This window comes from Podarcis gaigeae (genome assembly GCF_964106915.1).
Source record: "Podarcis gaigeae genome assembly, chromosome: 2".
Classification (NCBI taxonomy): Eukaryota; Metazoa; Chordata; class Lepidosauria; order Squamata; family Lacertidae; genus Podarcis; species Podarcis gaigeae.
This window is the reverse complement of record NC_139679.1, coordinates 107921839-107949671: the sequence shown is the minus strand read 5'-3', so window position 1 is coordinate 107949671 and position 27833 is coordinate 107921839. Positions and strand designations below refer to the sequence as shown.

The following is a 27833-nucleotide window of genomic DNA, read 5'->3' as shown; positions in this document are numbered from 1 at the left end:
CATACGTAAGCTCTACTCTCAAGGAGGAGGCACACGAAGGAGGGCCTCAGAAGATGATCTGTTGAAGGAAGGTAGTATACAAATTTTATAAGCAGTGGTAATAACCGCTGCTGTTTTTCTAGAATGGCAACAGCGCCGACCTGAGAGGTGCCAGAGCTGAGCTCCAACCAGGGGTGTAGCTAGCTGCTCTGGCACCTGGAGTGGCAGGGATCCATGCACAGGGGCAGTGTGGGACCCCAAGCCACTGCATCAGTCCCAGGAGAGGCGTGTGGCTCGGGCGCTCTGCAGGCCAGGCCCCGCCCCCACGGTGCACCATTTTGTCACCCCCTCAGGGATGACACCCGGGGCGGCCCGAACCCACCCACCCCCGGCACCCACCTTCCTACACCTCTGGCTCCAACAAGTTCCGGCTGAGAAAAAGCCCTGATAATAACCCTGCCTTGTGGTAGATCTGTTATATTCTGGACTCTTGCTCCCAGGAACTTGTCACTGCGTGCCTGTAAAGGCATCAAATGCCACTCTGAACAAAAGCCTCTGTGCTGAACTTTGCGCAGTGGACTTGGGTCCACTCTTGGCACGCTTCCCTAGCAGTGCCTTTCTGCCACATGGCACTACCTTGCCCTGGCACAGAGCCCAGCTGTGAGAAGAACTAGCAGCTGCGCTTTCAGTTCTGAAGGGATTCCTCGAGCAAGGGAAACGAAACCTAAGCAATCTGCGCTTCTTGGAGGGGAGAGATGGCTGATGCTCCTGCTTCGAAGCCGGCCTTCAAGCCCAAACCCCGGAGGCCTGTCTGTGCCCTATGCCAGGGGCCCTACAAAACAGCCGTGGTCGTCGCAGGGCAGAAATTATGCCGTTTCTGTTTTTCTCGCATGAAGAGGGAGGCCGCAGCCAGCGGGCCTTCCCCGAAGGATGGGGAGGAGAAAGGAGGAGACGGGGAGGAGAAAGGAGAGCAGGAGAGAGGAACTGGGGAAGAGGAGGAATTTCGGAGTCTATGTGAGGAGCACCAAGAAGACTTGACATGGTTCTGCACGAAGGACAAGGCTCTCCTGTGCGAGAGCTGCAAGGCTTCCAAAGTTCATGTCTCTCACTCCGTGGTGCCTGTTGAAGATGCTGCCCAGGAATACCAGGTGGGGTTTTCCCCCTTCCTTCCTACAGTCCCATTGCATCCCTTCCCTTCCCTTCCCTTCCCAGCCTGCCCTTCTGTAGTTGTCAATATCTGAGGCAGCAAATGCAGGATTAAAACCAAATGGAACACCCAACTAAAACGAGAAAACCCCTCAGACATCCATAGAAGTTAGGGAATAGAGCTGCGTTTTCCTTTCGGCTGTGCCGGAGACAGTGTTCCGAGAGCAGGGTGCCACTACAGGAAAGGCCCCATCTCTGGTTGAACACCTGCCTAATAGTGCCTCATCTGCTGGCAGCTGGGGAAAAAGCCTGTGAAACAGACCTTGAGGGGAAGGGGTGTAGCTCTGTGGCAGAGAATCTGCTTGGTTCCAGGTTTAATACAGGGCGTCTCCAGGTAGGGCTGGCAGATAGCCCTGTCTGAAAGCCTGGAGAGCTACTGCCAGTTGGTGTAGGCAGTGCTGACCAATGGTCTGACTCAATGAATAGTGAGTGAGGTTATTAAATTCAGTACTGGAGAATGCCAGTAGCTCAGGACACCCTTAATGTATTTGTCACTGTTATAAGGTGTATTTGGGGGGAAAGGGTGGTATGTGGTGGTGTTAAAAATAACAGTGTTATCATATATATAAATATATATACACACACACACAGTGGTACCTCAGGTTACATATGCTTCAGGTTACATACACTTCAGGTTACAGACTCTGCTAACCCAGAAATAGTACCTCGGGTTAAGAACTTTGCTTCAGGATGAGAACAGAAATCGTGCTCTGGCGGCGCGGTGGCAGCAGGAGGCCCCATTAGCTAAAGTGGTCCTTCAGGTTAAGAACAGTTTCAGGTTAAGAACGGACCTCCGGAACGAATTAAGTACTTAACCTGAGGTACCACCGTGTGTACACACACACACACACACACACACACACACACAAAGTCAGCCCCACTGAGTTCAATGGGACTGACTCTCAGGTGCGTACATTTGGGATTGTCGCCCAAGTCACACAAAGTAGCTCTGGAGCAGTTCAGTTGCTCAGCTTGATGGGTGGAAATCTGCAAGTCACTTTGCCAATGCCAAACCAATGGGCTGAGTAGTTTGGTACCAACTGAGGCTGCATACACTAAACATTTAAGGCACCTGGGTTCCCCCAAAGAACCCTGGTGTGTTCAGGGTGCTGGGAACTGTAGCTCCGTGGGGCAAAATACAGTTCCCATGGTTTTTGTGTTGGGGTGTGTGTGCTTTAAATGTATGGTGCATACGCAGCCTTTGCTGAGCTACGAATTAAGCTGCCAGGGTTCTCTGGAATTGGGCTGAAAGTACTGAATAGAATTGGCTTGGGGGGAAACCAAGGCGGAATAAACAAACCTGATTTGCTGGTAATTCTCTTCCCATTTTCCTGCCAGGGGAAGCTGCAGCACGCCGTATCTTTTCTCACTCAGCAACTGGAAGAGTCTTTGGAGCAGAAATACAAGGAAGGGAAGAAAACAGCTGCGTGGAAGGCAGGTGCCACGTTTGTGTTGTTGTTTAGTTGTTTGGTCGTGTCCGACTCCTCGTGACCCCCTGGACCAGAGCACGCCAGGCACTCCTGTCTTCCGCTGCCTCCCGCAGTTTGGTCAAACTCATGCTGGTAGCTTCGAGAACACTGTCCAACCATCTCGTCCTCTGTAGTCCCCTTCTCCTTGTGCCCTCCATCTTTCCCAGCATCAGGGTCTTTTCCAGGGAGTCTTCTCTTCTCATGAGGTGGCCAAAGTATTGGAGCCTCAGCTTCACGATCTGTCCTTCCAGTGAGCACTCAGGGCTGATTTCCTTAAGAATGGATAGGTTTGATCTTCTTGCAGTCCATGGGACTCTCAAGAGTCTCCTCCAGCACCGTAATTCAAAAGCATCAATTCTTTGGCGATCAGCCTTCTTTATGGTCCAGCTCTCACTTCCATACATCACAAGTGGGAAAACCATAGCTTTAACTATACGGACCTTTGTTGGCAAGGTGATGTCTCTGCTTTTTAAGTTTACAAGTTTACAAGCCTCCAAAGATTTCCTCCTGCTGTAGGGCACAGGTGGCGCTGCCTGAAATCCTCCTCCTCCTTAGCCTCCCTATTAATCTTTGCAGAACTCCACACGGAGCAGGAGGAGGAGGGTGGGAAGAACACCAAATTAGTCAGCTCTGTCCTTGGTTCTGGTGCAACATACTTTTGGGGCTCCCTGCCAGCCTCAATGAGCATCAGCCACCACGGGGTACAGGAACACACCGGTTCCCCAAGGGCTTATCTGAAAACAGCCCCTTTGGAGGCAGCAGGTAGGGATGGCCCCGCTGTTTAGAGCAGTGCCGGATTACCAAATAAGCAGAGCAGACACTGGCCTAGGGGCCCCACAACAGTGGATCAAAATAATATTGTGTAATAAGATGGGTAAAATAAAATAAAAAGTTAGCAGATAATTTGCGAGGGGCCCCCCGAGATTTCGACTGCCTAGGGGCCTCCACTGGTTTTAATTCGGCACTGCATAAGAGAGAATGAGACAATTGCTTCAGGGAAGGCAGTGTTGGCAGCCCTGTCCATAACTGAAAAAAGGTAAAGGTCCCCCTGGACGGTTAAGTCCAGTCAAAGGCAACTATGGGGTTGGGTGCTCATCTCACTTTTCAGGCCGAGAGAGCTGACGTTTGTCCACAGACAGCTTCCCGGGTCATGTGGCCAGCAGGACTAAACCGCTTCTGGCACAATGGAACACCGTGACGGAAGCCAGAGCGCATGGAAATGCCATCTACCTTCCCGCCAGAGCGGTACCTATTTATCTACTTGCACTGGTGTGCTTTCAAACTGCTAGGTTGGCAGGAGCAGGGACCGAAAGACGGGAGCTCACCCCGTCGCGGGGATTCGAACCACCGACCTTCCAATCGGCAAGCCCAAGAGGCTCAGTGTTTTAGACCACAGCGCCACCCGCATCCCTGTCCATTGAGGAGCTGATAGGGCTGACTAGTGGATGCAGAAGAACCCACAGCGCCCAGGCAGTTCTCCTTTGCAACTGGCCATCATAATCCTATCAGGGGCTATTAGCCACAATGGCTATGCTCTGCCTTCCGGGTACCAGTTGCTGCAAACCTCAGGAGGCTCTTGTGCTCAGGTCCCGCAAGCATCTGGTTGGCCACTGTGAGAGCAGGATGGTGGCCTAAGTGGGCCATTGGCCTGATCCAGCAGTGTTCTTCATATGTATATAATATTTATGATTTTCAGTTTTATACATTTCAGTGTTTTACAATCATTCTAACATTTCAAAACTTGACTTCCTCCCGCCTCTTTCTGTGGTTCCTTAAATTTATTCTTAATGTCTTCTGCATATCCAGATTAACTTAATTTGCTCATTTATTCATCTACCTTAAATATATGCAGTCAGACCTCGTTACGTTCGGTTCAGGTTACTTTCTTTCAGGATACGTCCCGCGGCGACCCGGAAGTAACGGAACGGGTTACCTCTGGGTTTCACCACTCGCGCATGCGCAGATGCTCAAAATGACGTCACGTGCATGCGCAGATGCAGCGAATCACGACCTGTGCATGCGCAAATGCGGGCTGCGTTCTGCTCAGGTTGCGAACGGGGCTTCGGAACGGATCCCGTTCACAACCAGAGGTACCACTGTACTCTTATAGAACTTCAGGTTATTACAGTGATCCTGCCTATGTTCTTATTTGTTTACAGTTTGTTTGTAAATATTCCAGAAACTATTTCCACTCTTTTATAAAAAGTTTGTTTTCTTGATTTTTATATTTTTCCGGTAAGTTTCGCCATTTCTGCATATTCTGTAAGTTTTGTATCCATTCTTCTTTTGCTGGGACCTCTTCTTCTTCTTAACTATTCTGACGTTCTTAACCCCGGAGCCAAGAGCTGGAAGTGCTGCTGAATCTCTCTGTCTTCATCTTTCCTTGCTGATGAAGGACAAGGTGCACAGTCAGAAGGAGCGGGTGGAGAGCGAGTTTGCAAAACTGTACAACTTCCTGATTGAGGAAGAGGAGGAACTCTTGCAGAGGCTGAAGGCAGAGGAGAGGCAGACCCTGAAGAGGCTGGATAGGAATTTAACCCAACTCTCAAAGCAAAACACCTCGCTGATTAAGCTGGTTAAGGAGATCAAGTCAAAGAGCCAGAAGGCGCCTGCTGAACTTTTGAAGGTGAGATGAGGCATAGAATCAGCCTTGTAGTTGGCAGGGACCACGAGGGTCATCTAGCTCAACCCCCTGTACTGCAGGAATCTTTTGCCCAACGTGGGGCTCAAACCCACAACCCTGAGATTGAGAGTCTCATGATCTACCAATTGAGCTATGGAGGGTGTCTGGGAGGCAGCCCCAAAAGGTTTTGTGAGTAAATGTTGGATTTCCTGCTTGTGTGAGTTCAACTAACTTTTAATTGTTTAATTGTTGCCTCTTTTTTCCTAGTTTGAAATGTATGTAACACACACACATACACACAACTTTTCAAGTTTTTTATACATTTCACTAATTTTACACTCATTTTGACATTTCAAAACTTGACTTCCTTCCCCCTCTTTCTGCAGTTCCTTAAATTTGTTTTCAATATCTTCTGCATATCCAAATTAACTTAATTCACTCATTTATTCATCTTCTTTAAATATATACTCTTATAAAACTGCATGCTGCTGCAATAATCCTGCCATTTTTTTTTATCTGTTTATAATTTATCTGTAAGTAGTCAACAAACCATTTCCATTCTTTAATATAAAAAAAACTGTTATCTTGATTTCTTATTCTTCTGGTAAGTTTCGCCATTTCTATATATTCCGTAAACTTTTGTATCCATTCTTCCTTTACTGGGACTTCCGCTTCTTTCCATTTTGGGGCAAGTAACATTGTTGCTGCTGCAGTAGCATACATGAATAAGTTTTGATACATTTTAGATAGTTGTGTCCCTATAATTCCCAAAAGAAAAGCTGCTGGTTTTTATTTTTACAAAGGTTATTTTAAATTTAATTGCTGCCTCTTATGGAGAAGGACCACACAACTCAGTGGTAGAGCATTTGCGTAGTAGTAATAGTAGTAATAATAATATATTATGTATAACCCACCCATCTGGCTGAGTTGCCCCAGCCACTCTGGGCAGCTTCCAGCGGAATATAAAAACACAACTAAACACCAAGAATTGAAAACTTCGCAGTAGAGGATGTTTGAAGACCTGGGGGTTACCCACACTTCCATTTGCAGCGCTGCTTTCTCCTGGGAAATCCGATCTTTAGTGCTGAATCGGAACAAACAGCAATCGGGTTTTCAACAGATTGCCATTTGTTCCTATTTAGCGCTAAAGAGCTAAATAGAAAGACCCCCTTCTGGTTAAAGCAGCAGGGCAACTGCAAAACACTTGGATCCATGCCTAGACAGAGTGGGATAAACACAAAATCACTCAGACCCTGGGGCAAACCAAAGTGTGGTGAGCCCTGAGTCCTGGATTCAAACTATTGGAGATACCCATCATCTGGAGAGTGGAGATGTTTTGTATAGTACATATTTATTTCCGTGTTAGGCATGATCATTTCTCTTGCTTAGTTTTAAGCTGTTAGATTAGCTCGTTTGTATTGGTTTACGCAAAGTTGAATAGCACAATTTTGTGGGAAAGTGGCGTGCAAGTAAACAGACAGTGATGGCCATGGGACAAATAAAAAACTGGTTCCGTTGGGCTTGTTGAATTCATTTTTAGCCAGGCCCAGGGAGGTGACCGTGAAAATAAAGTGCATAGGTTATTTCAAAACTAGCAAGGCAGCAACACTGCATGCGGCTGATTTAAGAAAATAGATAAGGTATACTTTTAAAAGCATTCAACCATTTTTTTTATTAAAATAAAATAATAGCCACTTATTTTTCTCTTCATTTTCCGGTTGCCCAGGATGTGGAGAATGTGTTGGCAAGGTAAGCTTGTCAGTTTGCTTTCCAATTAAAAGGTTTGAAATATCCGGCAGAAATGTCCCACAGTAATCAAGCCACAAAGTCTGGCTTCTAGGTGTAGAATCTGAGCCCTTCCCTCTAACTGATTTATTTATAGCATTTATTTTTACTCCACTCTTTAGCCAAAAAGGCTTCAAGACTGGCTTACAATCATCCGCATTCGGACAGCCTCTGCCCTCAAGCTTACAATTTAAAAGACACGACACACAAGGAAAAAGGGATGGGGAGGGAAGAGGGGGCTTAAAGTTGCATCTCTTACCATAAGCAGCAGGGATAGGAAACAGTTCCGGCAGCTTGATGGCATCACAGCCTACAAGGCGACATTTGAGGGAGCCAAAGGCAGCTGGTCACTGAGCAGAGGCAATGCTTCTGTTCTCTCCCTCTGCTTTGCAGTCTGATGGCTTCCTAATTCTCTCTCATTTTTTTTTATTCAAAGTTATAACAAAACATATTATCCAATAACATATCCTTATTCCACCACCCCCATTTTTCCTCCCTCCCCCCTCCCCCCCACAGAACCCATCCCCCCACCTCCTGACTTCCCTCAGTTCCAGTCTTTGGTTTCTCCAATAATGCTATTTTCTGCATGTTACAAAATTGTATAGATCCTCAAACTGTTTAGCTGATTATTATCAGTAAAAAAAATGTGAATGTTTATTCAAAACCTGCCAAGGAGTCCAGTTCGCTTTGTTGCATCTTCAGATACTTTGTGAAAGGTTTCCATTCATCCTTAAAGTCACAGTTATCCTTGTCCCGTAACTTATATGTCAATTTTGCCAGTTTTGCTTCCTAATTCTCAGCTCCCATCCCGCCTCCCCAGTGATTGTTTGTGGCAGGGCTGACATTGCGCAACCAGATGCAGAAATCAGAAGGGACCTTTGCAGGGATTAGGGTCACCCTGCCAGCTCCTTGCCCTCTCTCTCCCCCCACTCCCATGAGTTTCTCAGCTTCGTCACCAAGGGCCCCAAATACACCAGCTGCAGAGAACCTGTGATCCTCAAGTTCAGAGGACTCCTATCAGTCCCAGCCATCGTGCTCAATGATCAGGGGTGATGGGAACTGCAGTTCAGCAAGATCTGGAGGGTCCCAGGTTCCTCAGACCTGCAATTCTTCTTCTCCCACAGTCATACAATCCCTCTTTTCCCCCTTGGTATTCTTCAGAAGGAACGCGATTCACGGGGCACATCATTGTGCACAGACTGCATAAAAAGAACGGTTCCCTCTCTCTGCATTTTGCAGTTAACAACTGTTAGGGGAGAAATCTGAGGGCTCGCTTGGACAAAAAACAAGGACACCACCCAGGAATACCAGAGCAAAACAGCAGCCAGTAGGCTTGGTCTTTATTAAAGACTGTCACGACAGGACTCCCACCTGCCACAGGGGGGAACAAGATGGAAGCCCAGAACAAAAGAGCCCACAAACTTTTATTAGATGCTAATCGGTGGCGCAGTGGGTTAAACCACAGAGCCTAGGACTTGCCAATCAGAAGGTCAGCAGTTCGAATCCCCGCGACGGGGTGAGCTCCCGTTGCTCGGTCCCTGCTCCTGCCCACCTAGCAGTTCGAAAGCACGTCAAAGTGCAAGTAGATAACTAGGTACCGCTCCGGCAGGAAGCTAAACGGCGTTTCTGTGTGCTGCTCTGGTTCACCAGAAGCGGCTTAGTCATGCTGGCCACATGACCCGGAAGCTGTATGCCGGCTCCCTCAGCCAATAAAGCGAGATGAGCGCCGCAACCCCAGAGTTGGCCACGAGTGGACCTAATGGTCAGGGGTCCCTTTACCTTTACCTAATCCCCATGTTGTTGTTGTTTAGTCATTTAGTCGTGTCCGAGTCTTCATGACCCCATGGACCAGAGCACGCAGGCACTTCTGTCTTCCACTGCCTCCCGCAGTTTGGACAAACTCATGCTGGTAGCTTCGAGAACCCTATCCAACCATCTCATCTCTGTCGTCCCCTTCTCCTTGTGCCCTCCATCTTTCCCAGCTTCAGGGTCTTTTCCAGGGAGTCTTCTCTTCTCATGAGGTGGCCAAAGTACTGGAGCCTCAGCTTCACGATCTGTCCTTCCAGTGAGCACTCAGGGCTGATTTCCTTCAGAATGGAGAGGTTTGATCTTCTTGCAGTCCATGGGACTCTCAAGAGTCTCTTCCAGCACCATAATTCAAAAGCATCAATTCTTCGGCGATCAGCCTTCTTTATGGTCCAGCTCTCACTTCCATACATCACTACTGGGAAAACCATAGCTTTAACTATACGAACCTTTGTTGGCAAGGTGATGTCTCTACTTCTCAAGATGCTGTCTACGCCTGTCATTGCCCTTCTCCCAAGAAGCAGGCATCTTTTAATTTTGTGGCTGCTGTCACCATCTGCAGTGATCATGGAGCCCAAGAAAGTAAAATCTCTCACTGCCTCCATTTCTTCACCTTCTATTTGCCAGGAGGTGATGGGACCAGTGGCCATGATCTTCGTGTTTTTTTTTTTAATGTTGAGCTTCAGACCATATTTTGCGCTCTCCTCTTTCACCCTCATTAAAAGGTTCTTTAATTCCTCCTCACTTTCTGCCATCAAGGTTGTGTCATCTGCATATCTGAGGTTGTTGATATTTCTTCCGGCAATCTTAATTCCGGCTAGGGATTCATCCAGCCCAGCCTTTCGCATGATGAATTCTGCATATAAGTTAAATAAGCAGGGAGACATAATACAGCCTTGTCGTACTCCTTTCCCAATTTTGAACCAATCAGTTGTTCCATATCCAGTTCTAACTGTAGCTTCTTGTCCCACATAGAGATTTCTCAGGAGACAGATGAGGTGATCAGGCACTCCCATTTCTTTAAGAACTTGCCATAGTTTGCCGTGGTCGACACAGTCAAAGGCTTTTGCATAGTCAATGAAGCAGAAGTAGATGTCTTTCTGGAACTCTCTAGCTTTCTCCATAATCCAGCGCATGTTTGCAATTTGGTCTCTGGTTCCTCTGCCTCTTCTAAATCCAGCTTGCACTTCTGGGAGTTCTCGGTCCACATACTGCTTGAGCCTTCCTTGTAGAATTTTAAGCATAACCTTGCTAGCATGTGAAATGAGTGCAATTGTGCGGTAGTTGGAGCATTCTTTGGCACTGCCCTTCTTTGGGATTGGGATGTAGACTGATCTTCTCCAATCTTCTGGCCACTGCTGTGTTTTCCAAACTTGCTGGCATATTGAGTGTCTTAACAGCATCATCTTTTAAAATTTTAAATAGTTCAGCTGGAATACCATCACTTCCACTGGCCTTGTTATTTGCAGTGCTTTCTAAGGCCCATCCCCATGTTACACCCCCCCCCCAAACTACTTCATGGTTACATCATGAAAGGGGAAGTCTGGTGGCAATAATCTGAGCATCCTGGACCCTGCCCTCCACCAAACACCCATCAAGTGTAACAAAAAAAGATATTTACATTTCCCTGTTTCCCAGCCAAGTTAATCACACATTTTTGTCTTCATCTGGGTTTGTTATTTATGGAATGGCTACCTGTCTGGCACTCAGGTATCAGGATGCCAGGAATTATCACTCAGGCAGAGGGGCTGCTGAGTAGCTGTGCTCACATGTCTATATGAATTTCTGAAGTTTTCCCTGTGATCCAGTACATTTATCAGTGAATTGTTACATTTGGTATCGTGCAGCAGAGGCCCTTTGAATAGATAGGAAGAAACTGTGATGAAGTGTTTTGTGGGGACAAATCACAAAAGTCACAAAAGTGATTGTGCTGATTTTGGTAGTGGGCTGCATGTGCATGATATCTGCTGGAGGGGCAACCCCCCCCCCAACCTATACATAGATTCCTGCAACACAACAATACGGCGTTTTGAATTTACTTTGGTTTTTATTGAAGTTTCTCACAATACAGTTAAGATATAGGAAACTAATGTAAATTTAAAAACTGGTAATGAAAACACCTATGAAAAGGCGGGGTAAGGGGGGGGGGAGAGAAAGAAGCAGTAAGAAAGGAAAAGGAGAGAGGAAAAGGAAAGTGTGGTGTTTTGAATTTACTTTAGACCAGGGATGGGGAACCTGTCACCCTCCAGATATTGCTGGACTCCAGCTCCCATCAGTCCCAGCCATCATGGCCAACCACCAGGAGTTATGGGAGTCGTAGTCCAACGATGCCTAGAGCCCACAGCAGTTTTAGGGTAGCACAGCCAGTGTAGCCAGACTGGGTGTGGTTGTGGCAACAATGGTGTCGATAGAGAAGGGTGGCGACGTTTAGTGTCACGCAGGGCGCCACTGAAATGGGAAAGCCCAAAGTCCACCGCTGCCCTCCTAATTACTTTAGAACACTCTCTGCACCACCTCCCCGTTAGCCTCATAGATGGGAAATGCATATACAAATGAAATGGTTATCCTTTTGTGTAGGGCGGAAAACGTTACCCTGTTCGAACCGCAAGTCGTTCCTACTGAACTGAAGAACGTTTACAACATTCCTTGCCTTGACATTATCCAGATCTTAACAAAATTCAAAGGTACGTGCACCCCAGTGCTTGGATTTTCACTCAAGATACATTCCCATTTGCTTTAGTGAAAGGATGGGGCAATGGATGGGCCTCCAGATGGACTACAGCTTCCATCATCCCTGATCATTGGCCTTGTTGGCTGGAGCTGTTTGGACCTAATGGCATTGGGGGCGGGGGGGAGGGGCACAGGTTCCCCAGCCGTAGTGCAGACAAAACTGAACTAGATGGGCTAAATCAGATCCCCCCCCCCAAACACACCTGATGCCATCCATATGCTTTGAACTACAACTCCCATCAGCATAACCAGTGACCAGGGATAAATGGTATGGCGCAGTACATTAGCCAGTGTAGTGTCCAAAGTGTCAGACTAGGTCCTGGGAGACCAGGGTTCCAATCCTTGCTTGGCCCTGAAGCTCAGTGGGTACCCTTGGCCCAGTCATCAGCTCTCCGCCTAAAACCTATGCACAGGGTTGATGCAAGGATAAAATGGCGAGGGCAAGAACCACATACAGCACCTTGAGCTCCTTGGAGAAAATGTTGGGATATGTGTGTGTGTGTGTGTGTGTGTGTGTGTGTGTGTGTGTAATGATAAAATAAATAAATATATAAAAGGTAAAGGACCCCTGACTGTTAAGTCCAGTCGCAAACAACTCTGGGGTTGCAGCGCTCATCTCACTTTACTGGCCGAGGGAGCCAATGTTTGTCCTCAGAGTTTTTCCAGGTCATGTGGCCAGAATGACTAAGCAGCTTCTGGCGAACCAGAGTAGCGCACGGAAACGCCGTTTACCTTCCCGCCAGAGCGTTACCCACTTATCTACTTGCACTTTGAGGTGCTTTCGAACTGCTAGGTTGGCAGGAGCAGGGACCGAGCAACGGGAGCTCACCCCGTCATGGGGATTCAAACCGCCGACCTTCCAATCAGCAAGCCCTAGGTTAGACCACAGCGCCACCCGTGTCCCAAAATAAATATATAACTAAAGGTAAAGGGACCCCTGACCCTTAGGTCCAGTTGTGACCGAATCTGGGGCTGCGGCGCTCACCTCACTTTATTGGCCAAGGGAGCCGGCGTACAGCTTCCGGGTCATGTGGCCAGCATGACTAAGCCGCTTCTGGCGAAGCAGAACAGCACACAGAAACGCTGTTTACCTTCCCGCCAGAGCGGTACCTTGTTATCTACTTGCACTCTAATGTGCAGGAACAGGGACCGAGCAACGGGAGCTCACCCCGTCAGGGGGATTCAAACCTTCTGATCAGCAAGTCCTAGGCTCTGTGGTTTAACCCACAGCACCATCTGTGTCTATAAATATATAGAGGAAGCCTAAACAGCAGATGGAGGGCACCAGGTTTGGGCCTGGAGTAGAGGACCCCTTAGGATCATTTCCAGCAGTTCTTGTTACGGGTTTTGTGCCTGTCCCGTCCACTACCCCTGTTCCTATCTCTCTCTCTCTCTGACCATCCTCTAGTGGACGTGTCTCTGGATCCAACCACAGCGCACCCAAGTCTCCTGCTCTCCACAGACAGGAAAAGTGTGGAATACAGAGGATCCCGGCAGCTGCGGCCTCAGGATGACAACAACACAGAGAGATTTGACACTTATGTCCTCGTTCTGGGCTCTGAGGCGTTCACCTCTGGAAGGCACTACTGGGAGGTGGAGGTGGGAGACAGCCCAGAATGGGACCTGGGGGTTTGTAGGGAATCGGTGAGCAGGAAGGGGCAGCGAATCATGTTCTCCCCCCTAAGTGGGTACTGGAGGCTGTGGCTTCGGAAGGGGGACCAGTACAAGGCCTTGATTTCCTGCCCTACGCTGCTTCCCGTGAACACAAGGCCAAAGCGGGTGGGAGTTTTCCTGGACTATTCGGAAGGGGAGATTTCCTTTTACAATGTGACCGAGAGAACCCACATCTACACGTACATCGGGACCTTCTGTGGCCCCCTGCGGCCCTTCTTTAGCCCCAGCCGCCAACGCAAAGGGGCAAAGGGGGCCCACCCCTTGCTTATCTGCCCAGGCCCCAAAGCAAAAAAGAGCAACAACTTCTGAATATAATCACCCCCCACTTTGAGGTTTCAGTGTGGTAATAATGAACAGCTTCCCTATAGGCCTGAGGGGCCCTGCCCATAGCTGTCAGTTTCCCTTTTTTAAAGGGAAATTCCCTTATTCCGAATAGAATTCCTCGCAAGAAAAGGGAAAAGTTGACAGCTATGGCCCTGCCCTGCTTCTCTCCACCTGGCTTGGAGCGGGGCCTGACAGGCTCCTTAAAGCAGTGTTTCCCAACCTTTTTTGGGCAAAGGCACACTTGTTTCATGAAAAAAATCTCGAGGCACACCACCATGCCAGATGGGGAAAGGTCACTTTTTACTTATGTAAAAAAAAAATAAAAAAATAGTAACAGCATAGAAGGTAATGGTTATCTCTTTGATGTCTGATGGGAGGGCATTCCACAGGGCGGGCGCCACTACTGAGAAGGCCCTCTGCCTGGTTCCCTGTAACCTCACTTTTCACAGTGAGGGAATTGCCAGAAGGCCCTTGGCACTGGATCTCAGTGTCTGGGCTGAACGATGGTGGCGGAGACGCTACTTCAGGTATACTGGACCGAAACCGCTTAGGGCTTTAAAGGTCAGCACCAACACTTTGAATTGTGCTCGGAAAGGTACTGGGAGCCAATGTAGGTCTTTCAAGACTGTCGTTACGTGGTCTCGGCGGCAGGTAGCAGCGCTCACAGCTTACGGACTGCACCGTGTAACAGGTGTCTGGCCCAGCAGCCTAAGGCGGACAAGCCACTGAAACAGGCATTCAGAATCCATTCATTTCATAAAACCTGCAGGGCTCAATCTCTGTGTTTGTGTATGTGTGTGTGTTTCTGTTTTGCCCAAGGGTCTGGGGGTGGGAGAGAGCTCTTTAGCATGATGCTTTTAAAACAATTAAATTATCAACAAACAAACCTGATGATACGAATAGCAATGTCAGGTGCTACAGGGGGGGGGGAGGGGGCCTACTCGGAAGTAAATACTGCGTCCAGGCGCAATTAGCGCTGATTTAAGGTGGCACAGCAGCAGCGGGAGGCCCCAATAGCTAAAGTGGTGCTTCAGGTTAAGAACAGTTTCAGGTTAAGTACGGACCTCTGGAACGAATTACCGGTAAGTGCTTAACCTGAGGTACCACTGTATGTAAATCTTGTCATGTTTTAAGCCGCCTTGAGCGTTGTTTTAACTATGGAAAGGCGGCATACAAATAAAATGATGATGACCTGCGGGTATAGGACAGTATATACATTTTAATAATAATAATAATAATAATAATAATAATAATAATAGTGACGACTTGATTCTACCTTATTCTCTGTATAATAGTAAAACGCTTATCATCAATGGATAAATATGAAGAAATCTGGAAGGAATATTTAAGCGATAAGGCGGACAGTGCTGGGGAGGAGATGTGGGAAAATATTGTTAAAAAGGTGTAGTCATAGGTATATCAGTATTCAAATCTGAATTGTCAAATTGTGTTATTATGGTTTTTGTGGTATGTGTCTTTAGCGGTTGCTGTTTGTATTGAAAAAATGATTAAATCAATTAAAATTAAACCCTTATCATGAATCTTCTTGGTTGCTTTAAAGTTGCTTTATAAAATCATATTTTTTTAGTGTTGGAAGGGACCACAAGGGTCATCTAGCTCAACCCCCTGCGATGCAGGAATCTTTTGCCCAACGTGGGGCTTGAACCCACAGCCCTGAGATTAAACGCCTCCTGCATCTTCATTCCAACTTACCGTATTTTTCGCTCTATAAGACGCACCAGACCACAAGACGCACCTAGTTTTTGGAGGAGGAAAACAAGAAAAAATATATTCTGAATCTCAGAAGCCAGAACAGCAAGAGGGATCACTGCGCAGTGAAAGCAGCAATCCCTCTTGCTGTTCTGGCTTCTGGGATAGATGCGCAGCCTGCATTCGCTCCATAAGACGCACACACATTTCCCCTTACTTTTTAGGAGGGAAAAGTGAGTCTTATAGAGCAAAAAATACGGTATTTAATAAGGACAAGCAATGGCTCATGAATGAGTGTCTGATATCTCTTGGCACAGAAGACTAGTGCTGTTTTCAACATTTGACCCATTTTATTGATTTTTCCAAAATCCCCCAAGCTCTACGGGATCAAGCCAAAGGTCAGCATTCGTCCCGCCCCACCCCTTGTCTCAAGTCCGTGACTTCTTCCCCATCGCCCCTGCATGAGTCCTCTGGTGGATGGTGAGGTTCGAGGACCGGCTGAAGCGCTTTCCGCACTGGTGGCAGGGATAGGGCTTCTCCCGCGTGTGGCCCCTCTGGTGAATGGTGAGGGTGGTGCTGCGGGTGAAGCTTTTCCCGCAGTCAGTGCACCGGTAGGGCTTCTCCCCGGTGTGGGTCCTCTGGTGTGCGATCAGGTTGGAGTAATCGCTGAAGCGCTTGGCGCAGTAATTGCAGCTGTAGGGCTTCTCGCCCGTGTGCAGACGGTGGTGGGTGATCAGGACGCCAAACTGCCGGAAGGTCTTTCCGCATTCGGGGCACGGGAAGCACTTCTCTTTCTTCTTCTGGGCGGCTGCCTTCGCGCGGCCTCCCTTGGGCCACGCAGGCTGACCCGCGCCCGTCGCCAGATTAGTTCCTTGCCACCTTCCTGTCGCAAAGGCGGCTTGGCCTGCACCCACCCGCTCACGACTCTGGGGAGCGCTGCATTCTGAGCGCGGCGGTCTTGTGGCGGGGAGTTCCGCCGGCTCGTGGCCGTTCTGCTGCGGGTTCTCTTCCTTGATTCCGCCCGACAGCGTAACGCCTGCTGGAATGAAAAGCGCACAAAGAAGCCAGGGGAAGAACAAGCAGGAGAAAAATGAGCTTAGATAACCATCGAATTGTACCCAACAATGCGTCCTCTAATTGTTGCTATAGACTCAAACTCCCATCATCCCGGTTCACTGGCCCTGATAATTGGGGCTGATGGGAGACTCCACCTCAGTGAAACAAGTGGGGTCTGGGGCTCCTACCTGAAGGGATGCCAGCTTCCTCTTCCTCTTCCTTGATGGTCCTAGCGATGGCAGCAGTTGTGAGGGGCGAGTCCACCAGCAACTCCTCTGAATGTACTGCACTTCTCTTGCAGGCTGTCAACTCCTGAAACACCAAGAACAGAGATGGGAAATTTCAAACTGGCCTGGGGGGGGCGCAACCGTGGCCCCCAAATCTCTTTATCTGGCCCTTGGCACTGTCCCCCACTGCCCCTGCTTTAAGAACATAAGAACTCTGCGGAAACAGTCTCATAGCTCCTTTAAATTCCTGGGCGTTTACCTCAGTGAGGACCTCACGTGGGAAATCAACATAACTCAGGTGGTCAGAAAGGCCCAACAGAGACTCCATTTCCTCAGGGTCTTGAGAAGGAATGTTAAACAATAATAATTTTTTTTTTTATACCCCGCCCTTCCTGGTTCAAAAATCAGGCTCAGGGAGGCTGACAACAAATTTAAAACACTTTAAAACACTTAATAATAAAAGCAGCATAAAATACAGTATAAAAACATGAATAACAATAAAAATCAATTAGATAATCGCCAGGGCTAGCTGGCTGAATTGGTCCTACTTGGGCCAGCAAGGAGACCAGGGGAGAATTAGCTGTGGGGTCTCAGAGTGGGTAATCTTCATAAAAGGGGAGGGGAAAGGAAGAGAAGGGAAATAAAAGATCAGGCTGAATTCAAATTAAAGGCCAGGCAGAATAGCTGTCTTACAGGCCCGACGGAAGGAGGTTAAATCCTGCAGGGCCCTAGTCTCATGGGACAGAGCATTCCACCAGATCGGGGCCATCACTGAAAGGGCCCTGGCCCTGGTGGAGGATAGTCTGACTTCCTTAGGGCCCGGGACCTCCAAACTATGGTTATTCATGGACCTTAAAGTCCTCAGCGGGGCATACCAGGAGAGGCGGTCCCGTAGATACAACAACTGATGAACTCCTACTGGTCCACAACAGAAAGTGTCCTTTCATATTGTATCACAGTGTGGTATGCTGGCCTGACACCCACAGACAGAAAGTCTCTACAGAGGGTGGTGAACACAGCGCATGATATCATGGGCTGTCCCTCGAGTCCGCTGGATGACATCGCAAGGGATCGTTGCCTTAGGAGAGCGAGAAAAATTCTCAGGGATGACTCACACCTCAGCCAGCACCTCTTTAATCTTCTACCCTTGGGCAGGAGATATAGAAGTATAACCAGCCGTACCAACAGGCTAAAAAATAGCTTCTATCCGTGGGCTGTTAGGCTGTTGAATGAAAAGGTAACATAGTGAAATTGACTTGTGAGGTGGTGTGTTGTTTGATAAGAGATTGAGTGGACAGGGGGCTCGTTTAATTTCATTGTGCACAGGTTGTACAATGACAATAAAGGTATTATTATTATTTAGTCCAGAATCCTATTCCTACAGCAGCTGCCCACATGCCTGTGGCAAACCAGCAAGCAGGATTCGAACACTACCATTGGTACATCACCCTAAGCTGGCCAAAATGTATAGGTGCCAGAACAAATTATGTTGGAAATGTAAGGTGAAGGAAGGGAACTTCCTACATATGTGGTGGTCCTGTGCTAAGGTTAAGGCTTTTGGGGATATTATCTACAATGAATTAAAAAAGATTCTAAAATATAACTTCTGTAAAAAAACCAGAGGCATTCCTATTAGGGCTAATTGATGAAGAAATTTATAAAAAAAGATGTAAATTTATTTATGTACGCCACAATGGCAGCGAGAATCCTCCTGGCTCAAAGGGGGAAGCAGCAAGAACTCCCTACATTGGAAGACTGGAGAATAAAAATGGTAAAATTTGTGGAGTTGGTGAAGCTGACGGAGAGAATTAGGAATCGACCCGAAGAAAAATATCAAAAGGACTGGAGCAAATTTATTAATTCCCTGAAAGAAAATTGTACTCATTTGAAAATGTTTGTAGCACTAACTTGAAATGTTTTGTAATGTGAAATTAAGATGTTGATTTGTAAACAAGAATGTGGTATTTTAAGGTGATTATAGGATAAAGAAATGATTACGGGAATGCGAAAAATATGCTATAGATTATAGGGATGTCAGAAAGAGAGATAGAAGGAAGTCTCTCATTTTGAGCAAATAATATAAGTTGTGAATATGTGTATTGAACTAAATGAAACATGGAAAACTTCAATAAAAATTATGTTTAAAAAAAAAAAGGCAGGATTCGAACACAAGAGCCCTCTTCCTTCCTGTGGTTTCCAGCAATTCAGAAGCATTGCTGCCTCTGACCAAAGAAGCAGAGCATAGCCATCAGGGTTAGTAGCCATCGATAGCCCTCTCCTCCATGATTTTCTCCAATCCTCTTTCAAAGCCATCCACGTGGGGGCCATCACTGCCTCCTGGAGCAGTGAGTTCCACAGTTTCAGTACGCGATGCATGAAGAAGTACTTTCTTTAATTTATCCTGACTCCTCCAACAATCATTGGATGTCCACAAGTTCTAGTGATACTCCATTCCATTCCCCGTGGTTTTCAGTTTCCCCACCAGCAGTCAGGGCCTTCTCAGTAGTGGCGCCCACCCTGTGGAACGCCCTCCAATATGATGTCAAGGAAACAAACAACTACCCAACTTTTAGAAGACATCTGAAGGCAGCCCTGTACTGTATAGGGATTTTTTTTAAATGTTTGATGTTTTACTGTGTATTAATTTGTTGGGAGCTGCCCGGAATGGCTGGGGCAAAACAGCCAGATGGGTGGAATAATAATAATGATAATAATGATGATGATGATGATGATGTTGATGATGCATTCTGTGTTCACTGAGAACACTTCCTTCTCAATGGTTTTGTGAAGCTCTCTCCTTTTACAGATCTTTTGTTGTACTTCTGCCAACCTTGGGGTTCTCCTTAACCTGCAGACACATCCCTACTAGTGTGGATGATGCTGTTTTTTCCCTATACAGTGGTACCTTGGTTCTCAAACTTAATCAATTCCGGAGGTCCATTCCAAAACCAAAGCGTTCCAAAACCAAGGCATGCTTTCCCATAGAAAGTAATGCAAAATGGATTAATCCATTCCAGAGTTTTAAAAACAGCAATTTAACATGAATCTTACTATCTAACAAGGCCATTGATCCATAAAATGAAAGCAATAAACAAGTACTGCAGTCACACAATCAATCAATCAATCAATCAATCAATCAATCAGTAGCTGAACTGGGTTCCACACAGTAACAAAAAAATAAGAGCCACAAGAACAAAAATGCAAAATAAATAGCAAAAACAGACAGACCTCAGAGTAACACTCAAAACGGAAGTGTGGCACTCAAATCGGAAGCGTCACGCTCAAAACGGAGCACGTTCGGCTTCTGAAAAAGGTTCGCAAGCCGAAACCCTTACCGTATTTTTCGCCCTATAGGACGCACTTTTTCCCCTCCAAAAATGAAGGGGAAATGTGTGTACGTCCTATGGGGCGAATGCAGGCTTTCGCTGAAGCCATCTGCTAGCTGTGGGAGATGCAGCTCTCCCATGGCTAGCGGAGAGCTTGCCGGCACCCAGAAGCTTGGGGCGTGCTGAGCTCAGCACGCCCCAAGCTTCGGGTTTCGCGCTCTCCCATGGCTTGCGGATAGCAGCCTGTTCCGGGGGCTGGGGTCGGGGGAAGCTCGGGCTTCCCCCGCCCCAGCCCCGCACCTGGGGGCGAAATAATTTTTTTTCTTTATTCCCCCCCCCCAAAAAAAAAAACTAGGTGCGTCCTATGGGCCGGTGCGTCCTATGGGGCGAAAAATACGGTACTTCTGGGTTTGCAGTATTTGGGTTCCAAGTTGCTTGAGTACCAAGGCGTTTGAGAACCAAGGCACCACTGTCTAAGGATCCACACTCACCTCTGAACTTTGAAAACAGAGAGAATGGTTAAGCAACATTTAACAGGGAAGGGTCTTAGCTCTGTGGTAGAGCATCTGGTTTGTATGCTAAAGGTCCTAGGTTCAATCAATCCTAGGTTCATCTTCATGCGGGGCTGGGGAGCTGCTGCCAGCCAGTGTTGACAAAACTAAGCTAGATGGACCAGGGGATCCGAATTGCTGCTCTCCAAAAACCAGATACCTGGATCACGTCCGCCGCAGATGTTTTGCTTCTGTTTTCCTGGGGAGAGTGGATCGGCACGGACTGAAGTGAGGGTGTTGTTCTGTAGCCTGCTTGAGCAAGAAGGGTAACGGGTGAGAATCTAGTCCATAGGAGAGGAAATAATCTTAATCATTCTTGGGCTCTAACTCTAGAGACATGGGACGGGCATTTTATTCAGCACAGAGGCCTAGGAAGAAAAAGCAACATGGCTAGCCAAGTGAAGACAAGCCTTTGCTTGGAATATTCCACTGGGAATTCTGTTTGCTTGCAATTCCTCAGCTCCCCTGAACATCAATGGGTGGGAATAAATTTGGTACACATATCTGGGACACCATTTTTTACATTTCAAGGTCAAATGGCAGCTCAACCTCCCTGCCCCTCCCCTGCCTGCTTTCAAAGTGGGGGTGGGGGAAAGAGGAGAGAAAGCAGAATACAGTGGTACCTCAGGTTAAGTACTTAATTCGTTCCGGAGGTCCGTTCTTAACCTGAAAGTGTTCTTAACCTGAAGCACCACTTTAGCTAATGGGGCCTCCTGCTGCCACCGCGCTGCCGGAGCACGATTTCTGTTCTCATCCTGAAGCAAAGTTCTTAACCCAAGGTAATATTTCTGGGTTAGTGGAGTCTGTAACCTGAAGCGTCTGTAACCCGAGGTACCACTGTATAGCGAGATCAACCTCTTCATCCATCAGTGTCCTTTCGTGTCATCGAATGCCCCAAAGACAGCCATTATCACTTACCTATGTCTCCATCTACTTCCATGCAGAGATTCTCTGGAGGAAGAAAAAAATAAGGTTGTAATCGAAACTCGCTTCCTTGAGAGAAAGCCCCATTGAGCTCAATAAGGACTTACTTCTGGGGGGAGGGGGAGAGACATGCATAGTCAAGGAGGGAGGAGAATTAAACTCTCACAATAGATGGGGTTGTAAATGATTGCTATAATTTACAAGACAAAACAACCCTTATGGTCTGCTGATCTAGGCGACTGAGATTGGATCTTTCTGTAACAGGAGTCAAGAATGGAACCAAGGGCTTGGATCTGAATTCACCAGCACAATCTCATGTATTTATTCAGAAGTCGGTCTGCCTGGTTCACACACAATACTAAACCATGGTTATATGAACCATGGCTTAGCAGTATGCATGAACCCAGCCCTAGCTATGGTTTGTTCACTGTCAACAAACCAGTCTGAAACAAAGGTTTGCTGTTAGTAAAGACAAAGTTTGTAAGTTTGTAAAGCTTGGCGTTATGTGTAAACCCAGCACCGTCCCTTAAGCATGGTTTGATTCACCACACCAGCTGCTGACGCTCATCAAACCGCAAAGGAACGAGGCGAAAGCAGCTGGAGACAAACCTAACTTTGGAGAAACAAGCGATGGTTTGTTTGATAATCTGTGGGACAAGTTATGGTTAAATTTGTGGCTCAGCATGGTGGGCCAACCATATCAGCTCATAACGCAGACGCTCCCAGCTGAGCTTTTCCGTAAATAACCCTCAAGCTGCCCAGCAAACTAGGTTTTTTTAACATTTGGAATATCAGAGTTGAAGAGAGTTGTAGCCCAACAACATCTAAAGAGCACCATGCTGGCAGACTCAAAAAGCCACAAAAATCAACCTCACCCATACGGCTGCTGGTATCACGCAAATAACACAAGTCCCATGAGGCAGTGCCGCATCAAGACTCCTGTTTACCTTTGAATCGCAGCAGCGCCTCCTGCAGGATGGCCCGTTTCCTGGAGAAGTTGCTGAGTCTCTGCTTTAGCTCTGCTACAGCGAGGTCTGTCTTCAACATGCCATCTTCCATGCTGAAGAGTGAGGAAGAAGAGAGATGATCCCAAAACCCGACATCCATTTCTCTGCTTGTTACAAACCCAGCAGAGATGCAGAGGCACAGGGCCAATATTTACCTGCTCCTTGTTCTTCCAACACCCTAAAAGGAAAGATAAAAAGAGGTTTATGTGCACATGAGTCAGGGAACCATACGTACCAGAATGCGGCAGCTAAACTGGTGACTGGGAGTGGCTGCCGAAGCCATATAACACCAGTCCTGAAAGAACTACATTGGCTCCCAGTACGTTTCCGAGCACAATTCAAAGTGTTGGAGCTGACCTTTAAAGCCCTAAATGGTCTTGGTCCAGTATACCTGAAGGAGCGCCTCCACCCCCATCATTCAGCCCGGACACTGAGGTCCAGCGCCGAGGGCCTTCTGGCAGTTCCCTCACTGCGAGAAGCAAAGTTTCCAGGAACCAGGTATAGGGCCTTCTCGGTAGTGGCGCCCACCCTGTGGAACGCCCTTCAATAAGATGTCAAGGAAATGTCAAGGAAATAAACAACTACCTGACTTTTAGAAGACATCTGAAGGCAGCCCTGTTTAGGAACGTTTTTAATGTTTGATGTTTTATCGCTTTATTATTATTATTAATAATAATAATAATAATATTCTGTTGGGAGCTACCCAGAGTGTCTGGGGTATAAAAATAAATTATTATTATTATTATTATTATTATTACTACTACTACTACTACTACTACTACTACGATTATTATTATTATTATTATTACTTCAAAGCCACAGATATTGACCGTTGTGAAAAATGGCAATCACTGGGCCATCTTTAAAAGTACAACAGCTCTACTAAAAGTAGGAACCAGCTTCCGAATTGAATGAGACACGCATGCTGCATTCAGATGTTATAAAACACAAATACAATTACAGTATTATTATTTAAATCACCAGCATGTTTCAACCAGGAAAAAGCACCTGGTTGGAGCTTTAGCCCCAGGTTCCCCAGCCCTGTTGCAGAACTTACGGGCGACACTTGGCCGCGCTCCCTGTACGGTTCCTGCTGCAGAGGATCCTCACGGAGCGTTTTGGGGGCTCCCTGGGCGATGTCTCTCTTGAGTTCTTCCCAATGGTTCCTCAAATGCCTCTCCTGCTCCTCCAAAAAGCCACGCAGCTCCTTCCATTGCTGGGTAAGCTGCTGTCCTTCCACTTCCGCCTGCTTCTGCAGGGACAGGATCGAGCAAAACAAATCGAGCGTGTGGCAAAGGAGAGTTCCTGGAAGAATTGCCAAGGCAGCATTCCCCAGCGTAGCTCTCAGGCCTTTCAACAGCTGCCTGGCAAACAAGAATTCAGCAGGCGAGGCTCCTCCTAACACACAGTTAACCTGCGGGGAAACTCCCCAGGCTAAATTTCTACCTGCGACATGCAACAGCCAGCAGAGAGATGGGGAACCAGGAGCCATTCAGGTGGAACAGGAAAAATCTACTGGATGCAGCCAGCATGGCCAATGGTCAGAGATGGTGTGGGGAGTTGTGATGGGACTGGTTGGATACAGAGGAGTGGTGGGAGACACCCACTGTGGAACCCCCAGGGGAAGAAGACTAAGAGCCAGGGGAGTGGTGACAATGAGGGCGAAGAGGGAGCAAACCGGGAGGTGGTGGTGTCAGCAGCTGAAGGGGCAACAGGATTCAGTGAGCAGGAAGAGGCTGTGGCAGAGAGCAGTGCAGAATCAGAACCTTGCAACTCATTCAGGAAAGGTCTACTGGGAAGAGTTGCTGCTAGGCCCGCGTCATTTTGGTTTCTTTGAATAAAGGGTTGCCTCCACTGACACTACTGTTCATTTATTGCTGACCCACTCCCAGCTCCAGCTCCTAACGATGAACACCCAGAGCCCCAGGCTCCCTGTCTCTGAGTTAGAGCATCAGGACAAAGAGAGGTCCAAACGCCCTCTCCGAGCCACGGAGGTCATTGGGAGACCTTGAGCCAGTCTCCATCTCTTAGCCTAACCTACCTCACAGGGTTGTTGTGAGGGCGGCAAGAGATGGCAGGGAATTGCACACTTCCCTGAGTTCCTTGAAAGAACAGTGGTGTGTGTGTACAGTGGACGCTCGGGTTGCGAACGTGATCCGTTCACAACCCGCAGCGGCACGTCTGCGCACACGCAGGTTGCGATTCGGTGCTTCTGTGCATGCGCAAAGTGCAATTTAGTGCTTCTGCACATGTGCGACCGCTGAAACCCGGATGTAACCCGTTCCGGTAAATCCGGGTTTCGGCGGTCCGTAACCCAAAAAAAACGCAACCTGAAGCGTCTGTGACCCAAGGCAAGGTGTGACTGTATAGAATTCAACAAGGGTGGCCAAATGCAAAAGCGGTTGTGCCTTCCGCACCATTAATTGCTGTACAGAAGAGGAAATTTGTCGTGCAAGTGACATTTTTGCCTCTGGCTACCCTACTTGCAAATCTGATTTAAAATACCTACCAGCAGCTCCTCTCTCTGCTTTTCTTCAGTGGTGCTGGCTTCTCTCTCCAGCTTCAGACCAGACTGGTCCACCACCAGTTTCCCCTGAAAGACAGATGTGGTTATTTTTGTGAACAGCTGCACAAAGCGCTGCCAACTCTCAACACCACGCTGTGCTCTCACGTCTTTAGCAAATCTCTGCTGATTTCAAATGTTCAGGGTGCTGTTAGCTAGGCGGTTTTATTTCTCTGGTCACGTAGCAACCCTGGCTATAAGACGTTTCAAAAATCATCTGCAGGAGCCTGATGACTGGTCCCCATGTCCTTCAATGTCAAGGTAAAGGGACCCCTGACTGTTAAGTCCAGTCGCAAGCGACTCTGGGGTTGCAGCGCTCATCTCGCTTTACAGACCAAGGGAGCCGACGTTTGTTCGCAGACAGTTTTTCCGGGTCATGTGGCCAGCATGACTAAGCGGCTTCTGGCGAAACAAGAACAGCACATGGAAACGCCATTTACCTTCCCGCTGGAGCGGTACCTATTTATCTACTTGAACTGTGTGCTTTCGAACTGCTAGGTGGGCAGGATCTGGGACTGAACAACGGGAGCTCACCCTGTCGCAGGGCCTCGAACCGCCGACCTTCCAATCGGCAAGTCCAAGCAGCACAGTGGTTTAAACCACAGCTCCAGTCGTGTTCCTTCCTTCAATGTAGTAGGCCCAATTCTATGGAACTCCCTCCCAGGAGAAGCCAGGTGGGCACCTTCCCTGCAAAGTTTCAGGTGTCTAGTCAAAGCAGCTTTATTTCAGGAGGCCTTTGCACCATGAATTCTATTCTAATTCTCTGATGCTTTAAATTTTGCACGTTGCATGTTTTGTTTATTTTATTTTTTTGTAAGCTGCTTTGACAGGCACATGAAAAGCAGGGCATGATTTTTAAATAAATCCCAGCAGTTTGCGGTGATCCTTGGACCTGTTTGCCACTGCTCATTGGGGGGACCAGGGGACCACCATTCTGGCTGCAACACTATAAACCAGAGATGAAGAACCAGTAGTCCTCCAGTCGGACTCCAACTCCCATCAGCCCCAGCTAGCACAGCCAAGGGTCGGCGATGATGGAAGTTGGAGTCCAATAACACCTGGAGAGCCACAGATCAGCTCCCTTGCTAGGCACACTTATTTGAAAGGAATCCCTATTGAAAGCAAAACAATTTACATCTGACCAGACATGTAAGGTTAGCATTAGCCAAGGCTTGTTTGGATCAGGCTGCAGCTTACAGCTCAGAGGCATCTTAGTAAGCAATAGGCAGGGGAAGCCCAGGATGTTGTAAAGAAGGAGTTCCCCATGGCAGGTAAAAAGATCATTCACCCAAAGCTCCTCCAGGCATTTGCTTATGTATAGACTTTGATCACAGTGATTGATACCACCAAGGCAAGGTTATTTGTTCCCTTAACCCAATAATGTCTTTGCATTTTTTTATTATTATTTTTTTTAAAAAAAACAACACATTATGACTATATTGCTGCTGGCTTAAAATGTTGCCCAGTTTTTCAGTGAAAAATCAGAGCCAAAACAGAATTTTAAAAAGCCTGGCAGGATGAGGCCAAGAGCTTATCTCAGGCATAGGCAAACTTGACCCTCCAGATGTTTTGGGACTACAATTCCCATCATCCCTGACCACTGTTAGCTAGGGATGATGGGACTTGTAGTCCCAAAACATCTGGAGGGCCAAGTTTGCCTATGCCTGGCTTATCTGCTCCAGGATTCTGCACTCACAGGGGCCAAGCCTCTTGGAAGCCAGCAAACAGACCTGGAGAGAACAGCAGCAGCTCTCCCTGCTTGAAATTCCCAGTATACTGCCTCTGACAGCGGGAGACAGAGCAAAGCCATTGTTCTTTTGTTTTATGGCTCAGGACGCTTTATTGCCAAGTGACCCGGATATCTCCCCCCCCCCCAAAAAAGAAACAAATACTCTTATAGACATCTAGATGCGTGCTTTTTCTGTTTCTTTTTAAGGACAGCTGGAAACTTTTGAGATCCTGACGACGCCTCCCAGCTTCAACAGAGACACGTCCAAAGCATAGCTGTCAACTTTCCCCCTTTTTTAAAGGGGAATTCCCTTATTCCGAATGGGATTCCTCGCGAGAAAAGGGAAAAGTTGACAGCTATGGTCCAAAGGCTGGAAGCAAGAGGCAGATCTCAACCCCCACAACACCCCCCATCCCCCGCAGGACCACCGAGGTTTCTTAAACCCCGCCACGCAGCTTCCACCCACCCCATCCCGGAGTATCTTTCCTGCTCACAGACATTCCCCCAAACACCCCCGCCGCCGTTCCCACGATCGAGGCCGAACCAGGCGCAATGCTGGACGACGATCCTCCGTCCACGGAAGCGGGGGGTCTCTCTGCCTCCAGAGGCGGCAGCGGGGGGCCGCGGCGGGGGCTCCGGAGGCGCTCCGCCAGGCTGCCCAAAAGCGGGCTGGGCTGCAGCAGGCGATGCAGCGGGAGCAGCTGCTGGCAGAGCGGGCAGCGCAGGCTCCTCTCCAGCTGCCCCCAGCAGCGGCTCACGCAGGCCCGGCACAGGTTGTGGCCGCAGCCGGACACCATCACCGGGTCCTGGAAAAGGTCCAGGCACACGGGGCAAGAGAGCGCGCCCCGAAGGCCTCCCAGATCGGCCATGGCCGCAGCTTGGAAAGCACAAAAGGATCCCTGGGAAACAGGGTGGGATTTGGGGAGGTGGGCGGGGCCTTCTGCTAGCCCCGCCCTTTCGGGTGGAGGTGCTTAAGGGGGCGTGGCAGGCGGCGGCGCAGCTGAGTTTTCATCGTTTCCCCCACTTCCGAGCTCGGCTATCGCTTAGTACGCGTTGGAATTTGGGAAGAACGCGGCCGGATGAGGCCAATGGCCCAGCCAAGGCCAGTCAGTGCCGGATTTACGTATAAGCTAAACAAACTATA

The 27833-nt window shown here is 48.0% G+C and overlaps 2 protein-coding genes across 4 annotated transcripts; one reads left to right on the top strand and one right to left on the bottom strand.

The window, feature by feature from the left end:
• Positions 1 to 314: 314 nt before the first annotated feature.
• Positions 315 to 13581, top strand: LOC310839486 (E3 ubiquitin-protein ligase TRIM58-like; the record flags this gene model as incomplete). Its single annotated transcript, XM_083728126.1, has 6 exons — positions 315 to 1127; positions 2524 to 2619; positions 5050 to 5280; positions 7004 to 7026; positions 11446 to 11552; positions 13007 to 13581. Exons 1-6 carry the CDS (start codon positions 735 to 737, stop codon positions 13579 to 13581), a joined length of 1425 nt encoding a protein of 474 aa, XP_083584252.1. The 5' UTR covers positions 315 to 734.
• A 2055-nt stretch (positions 13582 to 15636) lies between these two features.
• LOC310837580 (uncharacterized protein) lies at positions 15637 to 27592 on the bottom strand. 3 transcript variants are annotated; one of them, XM_083724412.1, is made up of 9 exons: positions 27184 to 27592; positions 24907 to 24990; positions 23455 to 23649; positions 22553 to 22575; positions 22338 to 22450; positions 21385 to 21417; positions 20627 to 20718; positions 16551 to 16674; positions 15637 to 16342 (listed from the first exon to the last, which is right to left on the bottom strand). In XM_083724412.1, exons 1-9 carry the CDS (start codon positions 27556 to 27558, stop codon positions 15735 to 15737), a joined length of 1647 nt encoding a protein of 548 aa, XP_083580538.1. In that variant the 5' UTR covers positions 27559 to 27592; the 3' UTR covers positions 15637 to 15734. The 3 variants fall into 3 exon arrangements, with proteins under 3 accessions (XP_083580538.1, XP_083580536.1, XP_083580537.1); XM_083724410.1 differs by having other exon boundaries at positions 15637 to 16345; positions 27184 to 27591; XM_083724411.1 differs by having other exon boundaries at positions 15637 to 16345; positions 20627 to 20715; positions 27184 to 27589.
• Positions 27593 to 27833: the final 241 nt, after the last annotated feature.

Excerpts from the sequence above, each read along its gene's own strand:
- LOC310837580 (XM_083724410.1), bottom strand. The coding sequence starts at position 27,558 with ATGGCCGATCTGGGAGGCCTTCGGGGCGCGCTCTCTTGCCCCGTGTGC. Across the intron at positions 24,991-27,183 it reads GGGTGTTTGGGGGAATGTCT|GGGAAACTGGTGGTGGACCA; the intron begins GTGAGCAGGAAA and ends TCTGTCTTTCAG. Across the intron at positions 21,418-22,337 it reads GGCGCTGCTGCGATTCAAAG|AGAATCTCTGCATGGAAGTA; the intron begins GTAAACAGGAGT and ends TTCTTCCTCCAG.